Source organism: Neophocaena asiaeorientalis, unplaced genomic scaffold, assembly GCF_003031525.2.
Source record: "Neophocaena asiaeorientalis asiaeorientalis breed wild unplaced genomic scaffold, Neophocaena_asiaeorientalis_V1.1 scaffold369, whole genome shotgun sequence".
In the NCBI taxonomy this organism is placed as follows: domain Eukaryota; kingdom Metazoa; phylum Chordata; class Mammalia; order Artiodactyla; family Phocoenidae; genus Neophocaena; species Neophocaena asiaeorientalis.
In genome coordinates this window covers 1,402,803-1,410,435 of record NW_020175321.1, presented here as the reverse complement: position 1 = coordinate 1,410,435, position 7,633 = coordinate 1,402,803, and the positions used below count along the sequence as shown (strand labels likewise).

Below are 7,633 nucleotides of genomic sequence, written 5' to 3'. Positions count from 1 at the left end.
CCGGCGGGGGGGCTGGGCCCGTGAGCCGTGGCCATTGAGCCTGCGCGTCCCGAGCCTGTGCTCCGCAACGGGAGAGGCCGCAACAGTGAGAGGCCTGCGTACCCCCTCCAAAAAATAATAATAATAAAAAGCACCTCATATTCCATCCTTAGATGTATCACAATTTCTTTATCTTGGCCCCTATGAATGATCCTGTTTTCATAATATGAAGAATGATGTAGTGAAGGTCTTCTTATGTAAATCTTCAGGTACATCTTTGATCACTTCCTCCAGATAGATCTAAAAGTTGAACGGCTGGGCCAAAGGGTCTGAACGTTTTGAAGGCTCTTGATGCTGTGTTGCCAAAAGGCCGTACTTATTGCCGTTGCAGTGGGTTATTCCCCCTGCTTTATCAACACTAGTTTGTTTTCTTTTCTAAATTTGTCAATATGATGGCTGAAAATGCTGCAGAATTTTAAATATAAATTGCGGTGACTCTTGGTGGGATTGAACATCTTTTCCTGTGTTTTTAGCTAATTTTCAGTGCTTTCTTCATGTTCTTGTCAGTTTTTCGTTGGAAGTATTTGTCTTCCGAAATTGAAAGCAGATTTTATGCCTATAGCAGACATTTTTCTTCATTTGTTTTCCTTTTGCTTTTATTTATGGCCAGTAATTTTCACATCAAAAGCGTTTTTCGTTTCCGCATAGGCACAGCTGTTGATCATGTTATTTGCTCTCATGCCTAAAAGCCCCAGCTCTGTCCCAAGGCCAGGTAAATACAGTTCACCTGGTTGTTTCATAGGGTGAGTTTGTGCTCTTTGCAGCCATCCACTTGGAATTTATTTTGGTCACGGCACCAGCTGGGCTGCTACGATGTTTTTTCTTCGTTAAGTAGCAAAGGTTGGTTGACCAGGCAGCCCCACCCGTGTACCTGAACCATTTATCAAAGAATTCTTTTATTCCCTACCTACTTTACATGTCACCCAGATGACAAAGTCTCCTGTCTTCTAAAGGCTGCTTCTCAGCTTTATACCGTCTTCTACCGTGACCGTATTTGCTCTTCTAGAACATGAGCAGAATTTCGAATTTTAGCAAACATGTAACTAGTTATAAACGTTTTAGGGATTGATTTATTATTCTCTACTCCAGGTTCTAAGGGGAAATGAGCCCTCTTTCAGAGACGGTGAGCACACGCAGGCTTTTTAAGTTACATGCTGTCATTCATCCAGGGACATCCCCGTTGAGAACCACATCCTTTTGCGTTTCTTCTAGAATCCATTTCGAGTCTACCATCTCGTTGCCATCTCCGTCTTTGCCCACTTAGGGTTTAGTTTCCATGAGGCTAATGTGAGTGTGGAATGTCTGCATGGGTCTGTGAGTCAGGTCTTGACTCATTCATTCAGACTTACAGAAGGACGGAAAGAAGGTCAGCCCAGCCAGAAAAAGCCTGGGGAAGGCAGGAGACAGAACTCACTGGAACATGAAGACAATGTGGTTCTCTCATAGGCCCACGTGGACCTACAGTGTCACAGAGGTAGACACGTGGGATAAAGCTGTGCGCAGAGGGTCCCCCACACGGCTGTAAATGTACAGGGTGCACCCAGGAGAGCACGGCATTCCTGGTTATGAGGCCAGAGGACACAATAAATGTCACGTCACCTCTTGTCAGTATTTCCAATGTCTAAAGCTTTTCAGTCCTCAGAAAAGGATACTATAGGACAGCAGTCTTACCCTTTGCAGCTCGAATAGTATCTAAAATCCAAAACGTCAGCAGGGAGGAGCGTGGACTGGCTTATGAACTTGGGGAAATGCTCAAAGAGACTGACGCACACCTGGATTTTGAAACCAGTCCCCTGAGATTTCCAGCTGCGATCCTCACGTTGAGTTAAAACATTCGAAGGGACGGGAGGGGAACGGAGAAGGAAAGCAGGCCTGGCACGGCTGGGTGTGCTGGGACAGCGGCGGCCCTGGCTGTGCCGAAGGCGGCAGCCGGAGCTGCAGGCGGGGAGCCCCAGGGGCACGGTGCTGGCCGAGGCCCTCGGACAGTGGGCCTGACCCGCTGGGAGCCCTGGTGACTCGGAGTGAGTTGTCCTCTTCCTCTGGGAAAAGAACGGAGGGGGTTTTATTTCCTTATGGGATGGTCTGTTCTGCTCATACACACGTGGACTCCGGGGAGCCCTACAGGCGCCTCCTTAGTCCCAGAGGAGGCTGTGGTCGAAAGTCGGGCAAATTAAAATGGAGCTGGAGGTGGGAAACCTCCCAAGGCCATGTGCCTGGGCCGGGGTGTGAAACTGGGGCGTTTGCCCACTTGGACTTGAGGTCGGGCGGGGTGGTGAGCAAAGACAGCAGCACAGGTCCCCTCAGGAAGGGTGCTGCAGAGACACAGCCCTCCTTGGAGGCAGGAGCCCAGCCGTGAAGGATGCACGTGTGGCTGCATCTCCCGACCACAGAACGTCTCTCTGAGTGGGGAAAGGATCCCTAAGCAAACCAGGGCCCAGGACCCTCTGGCTGGGCACGGAGATCCTCTGAGCTTTGGAGGTTTTAGGAAGTGTGTTGCCCGGGTCCTGCCCCGGGCTTCCCCAGACCACAGCTCTAGGGGCGGGGCCTGGCTTCTCAGTGTCTCACAAGATGTCCAGGTGCTTCTTCAGTGCAAAAATTCAGTACTGGGGGAGCGGGGTGGGAGACAAAAGAGATCCCGGCTCAGGGCTCAGCCTCAGCAGATGGACCTGTGCGACCATTTTTACTTCGGTTACGCCTATTTAAGTAGTGCGGAAAACCCACAGCCCTTTGAATGGCACTGTTCTGCTAATCACACCGTTCTGCGGGCAGCGGGGATGGGGGCGGGCTGCGCGGAGGAAGCGCTCTGTAATCCCGGCCTCGCTCGCAGCGCGGGAGCGTCCTTCCCGCCGCCGCGTCACCTCCGTGGGCGCAGTGGACATCCACCCAGGCGGGCGGGGCAGGTCTTGGAAGACAGGTTGAAGAGGACTGATGGCCTCTTGCTTCTCACGCCCGGTCAGTGGGCCATTTGAATCTTGCCGTGACCTTGGCGAGTGGCCCTGGGACGCGCGGTTCCATGTGTATTTAGGAGGAAGAGGCGTTTGAAGGCGTGTGAGAGAGGGAGCGCGGGGGGCGGCTGGGTGTGAAGCACTCTGTGCGCGGCGCGAGGCGTGGAAGAGCCTGGGGTCGGGGCAGCTCCTGCCTCTCCTGAGCCTCTAGTGCCACCCTCTGCCTTGATGGGGGTGGCGGGGCAGGCGGAAGGGACCCCCGGCTCCCTGACCTTGGTGGCCACCTCCTCCCACCCCCGCTCAGACCCTGGCGGGAGGAGTTGAAGCCCCGGGGAGGGAGAGAGGGAAGGGGAAGGTGGGTCCTGAGCTCCCCTCCTGCTCTCAAGGCCCCGTCGGGTGCAGCGGGCCCTGCCCTGGCCCGTGCCTTGGCCCGGTGTCCCTGTGCCGTGGCCCTGCCATGCCCCTGTGCCGTGGCGCCTGCTGTGGCCCTGCCATGCCCCCTGCTGTGGCCTATGCCATGGCCCTGCCATGCTCCCCTGCCGTGGCCCTGCCGTGGCCCGGTGTCCCGCACTCCCCTGAAGCTGCGGTGGCGGTGTTGGTGGTGGTTCCCCTCCATCTCCTCCCCTGCTGTGGCCCGTGCCGTGGCCCTGCCGTGGCCTGGTGTCCTGCACTCCCCTGAAGCTGCGGTGGCGGTGTTGGTTGTGGTTTCCCTCCATCTCGTCCCCTGCCGTCTGTTTGACGAGCAGGCAGGGGGGAGGGGCGCATTTTGCACGGGGTCTGCAGGGGGCGGCTCAGAGGGGATGTCCCGACTGTCTCCCGCAGGAGTGATCATCAAGAGGAGGACTGGGGAGATCCCCTGCCCCCTGGCCGTGGAGGCCTTCGCCGCCCACCTCAGCTACATCTGCAAGTACGATGACAAGTACAGCAAGTAAGTGAGCCGGCGCCCCGGCACGGGAGGCCTCGCCGCCGAGAGCAGAGGGGCTGCTGGGCGGTCAGTCTCCCCAGGTTCAGAGCTGACAACGGGAGAGCCCGAGAGAGAAAATCTCGGGCCTGCGGCCTGGCCCGCCCAGCCCCCCACCTCCTGGGCCACTGGCCTCTCTGCCATTAGTGCCCTCTCTGCCCCTCCCCCCCCAGCCCAGCCGCTGGCCTTCACCCCACACCCTCTGGGCCCTGGGCGCCGTCGGGCCGGGCCGCGTGTTTTCCGGCACTGGTTACGGAGCTCTTTCGCGTGCGGGCGCGGTCTCAGGTGTGGGGTCGTCGTCAAGTGCCCGCACGGTGTGCATGTACACGGCCCCCTGCTGTCTTGGGGCGAGCGCCTGTGTCCACAACAGGAGGGGAAAAGTGATTGCCCTTGAACCTCGGTCTGCCTATGAAATGACTGGGCCTGAGCCTCACAGCCTGAAGCAGGGTTGCACTAACCCCAAAGGTGGTGGGCATTTTCTCAGCCCTCCTTGAGGGCCACGGACGTCTCCCCGGGCTGCTTGTGGGCAAGGAGGGCAGCACGTGGACCTGGGTCTCCTGGGAAAGCCCGGGTGTAAGAGGGAGCCCCGCTGCCCAGGGAGTCACTGGACGGGCTCCGCGGAGCCTGCAGTGTGCTTGGCACCTTGCGGGCCTGTGCGGTGGCTCCAGGGGAATCGGCACGATTGAGAGAATGGACATCCATGGCCGCCCTGGCTGGGCGTCTCGGCGGTGCCCCTGGCCCCCCGGGTGCAGAGACACACGTGCAGACGGAGGGCGCGGTGCAGGGATGGGCTCTGAATTGGCGGTCCGGGGGGAAGCGCTGTCCTCCGCCTCGGGGCAGAGGAGGCCTCCATCTGAGGGGAGGCGGGCGTGGTGAAGAGACACGCACGGAGCTGCGGGCGGACGCGGCGCAAGATGGCTTGGGCCGTGCCGCAGTTGCGCGGGGCCCTCGGCGAGCAGGCGGTTCCCGCCAGAGCTCCGGGCTGCACCGCAGAGGCCCGGCTCCTGGTCTCGGTGTCCCCTGTGGTGACCCGCCTCCTCCCACCTGATCTTTGATAGGGGTTGTTTGCACGTTCAAGTACGGTTCACGTGACCGAGCCTCAGAGAGAGGCTGCCCCTCCCCACAGCCGGATTCCCACCGCCGCGTCCCCTGCAGCATCTCGCTGACCCCGATGAGGCCTTTTGGGGATGTCTCTCCTGCACCGGGCCCCCGGGCACCGTCTGAGCCAGCCTTTCTTGCCGTTCTGTCCTCGTAGGTATTTCATTTCTCATAAACCAAACAAGACCTGGCAACAGGTGTTCTGGTTTGCCATAAGCATTGCCATCAATAACGCCTACATCCTGTACAAGATGTCGGAGGCCTACCATGTGAAGAGGTACAGCCGGGCCCAGTTCGGGGAGAGACTCGTGCGAGAGCTGCTGGGCCTGGAGGACACTTCTCCAAGCCTCTGATGCCGGGGGCGCGGCCCAGGTTAGGTAAGAACCAGGTCCAGGGAGGGGAGGGGGAGCCTGACGTCCGACCCACCGGCCAGAGACCCGGAGACGCCCTGCGTGGGGCTGCGGCCCGGGAGGGGTGCTCGGGGCCTCTGGAGGGACCAGGACGGACCTGGTCAGAGGATGGCACCATCCCGCTTTCCACCCAAAGAAGAGCACGGCCTCCCTCCGGAGAGCGGCCACCGCCTTGGAGCGAGCACCCGGCAGGTGTGGCCCTGAACCAGACCCTCCGTGCCGCCAGCGAGGGGCCATAGAGGGCACCCTCACGACCCCCCGGAGGCCGCGGGAGAGCCCGCTTAGCACAGGGGACCTGGGAGGGCTGCTGCCACCAGGGGTGCCGGGGATGGGAGGAGATGAGCCGGAGCGCGCTCTGCTTGGTGAAGATGGAGAGACATCCGTGACGTGGTCCGCGTCTCGCCGTGCCTGCAGGTGGCGGGAAGCGAGCCGGGTGGGCTCTGCGCAGGTGTGTGCGGGAGCCCGGAGGGAGCCCGGAGGGTTTTCCAGCGTTTGCCTTGCGCAGGCAGCTTAGAACGGGGCTCGTAGAAGAAGAAACACAACCCGGCGCCATTAAAAGGCAGCGACGGCGTGGGGAGTGGGGCCCTCTGATACGTCCACGCGGCCTTCCTGCCCATCCCTGCGTGGCTGGTGGACACGGAGAAAGGGAGAACGGCGATAGGATGACAGTGAAGTGTGAGGCTGCTTTTTGTTTTTAAATATGTCTTCAGGTTACTTTCTTACTGTTGCTTCAGATCTGTAAAAGGAGAGATCCCTCTTCTTTTCTGCCCTCCCCCTCTCACCCCACCCTGTCGTGGCTCCTTGCATATGATCACAGGCCTAGACCTGGGCCAGAGAGGGCACCTCGCCTCCATCAGAGCACGGGGGCCTGCGGGCCTTGAGCTCTGTCATCATTAGCAGAACTACCTGTTTTGGAAAACACACGGCATGGCCGAGACACCAGAATGTCTCTGCGGATGACCACTGGCTAACTCTATCCCTCGCATGGTCACCGGGCAGTGTCTGCCGGCCTCACAGCACCCCTCAGAACGCTGTGGTGGGCACTGACGAACCCACCGGTGCCAGCTTGGCTGGGCGTGATTCCCGCGGGCCGGGGGCCTGCTCACCGCCAGCCAGAAAGGCCTATGTGACGGGCATCTGTCAGCAAGGGCTTTGCTTACTGCCCAGAACACTTGGGCCTTTTCTGAGCCGAGGTCCACAGGTCTCCCTGGGAGACCTCGGCCAGGGTGGTCGGCTGGTCTGGCTGTCCCCGCAGATAAGAAGCAAGTCATTCCTAGAGTTACGCGATCCCCCTTCGACCCAGTTTACGTCGCCCCCTTATTTTTACAGATGCAAACCTCCTCTACTCAGGCTTTGGGACGCTCTTCCTTGTCACTCAGTTAATTAAAAGTGTTGCTGACGGCATGCTCCCAACTCCCATTTCTGTCCCCGGGTTCATGACGGTCACCTCGCCTGTGGTTTTCATCCGATGCCACGGATCGTAGGCCAAATTTTAAACCACGTCTCAACACACCTTCGCCGTGTCCTTTACTTGGATTGGAAGCACTTTTACCACGTGGAGAAATCTATTTTTAATTTGTGATGCTTTTCTACAAGGTCCACTATTTCCGAGTTGAATGCGTCTCCAACACTTAGGGAGACTCTAATGAAAGCTGATGAATTTTCTTTTCTGTCCAAATAAGTAAAAGAAAAAAAATAAAAGTCTATTTAGATGTTGACTCTTCGTTAATACGTGAGTTTGTTGAAAAGGTCAGGGACAAAAATCCAGGCTCCTTTTTTAAGTCTTGATTTCTCGTATAATCCCACGTACACGCTCTTGACCGTTCTAGCACCATGAGCCCGTGAGCAGTTTAGAAGAGGAATTCAGCTAAAAGTGTTGACTGGTAGACACGTGTACGGAGGCCTGGTCCCCCCGTGAGTGCTTAGGAGTGACTTGTTAACGTTCACCAGGCACCGTACCTCCCTGGGTCTGAGGGACGGCGGGTTCCCGCTGGACGGGCTCATTGAGAAGCTCGCCATTACTGGTGACCAGGAAGGGGCCCAGTGCGAGGTTCGCAGGGGAGGGGCGGCCAGCACAGGCCTGGCAGAGGCTGGGAGGCAGGTGGCCTCCCTGCATCCCGCGGCTGCTGGGACCCCTGTCCGCGCAGGTCCTGCCGCTGTGGCATACCAGTCCCGGTGGG

General features: G+C 58.5%; 1 protein-coding gene across 1 annotated transcript in view; it reads left to right on the top strand.

The window, feature by feature from the left end:
- PGBD5 (piggyBac transposable element derived 5) overlaps window positions 1-7,122 on the top strand; it is a 102,786-nt gene extending 95,664 nt beyond the window's left edge. The window contains exons 9-12 of the mRNA XM_024765619.1: window positions 3,807-3,912; window positions 5,201-5,420; window positions 5,868-6,128; window positions 6,783-7,122. Coding sequence (XP_024621387.1) covers window positions 3,807-3,912; window positions 5,201-5,396 — 302 coding nt within the window. The 3' untranslated portion in view covers window positions 5,397-5,420; window positions 5,868-6,128; window positions 6,783-7,122. The remainder of the gene's footprint in view (window positions 1-3,806; window positions 3,913-5,200; window positions 5,421-5,867; window positions 6,129-6,782) is intronic.
- Window positions 7,123-7,633: the final 511 nt, after the last annotated feature.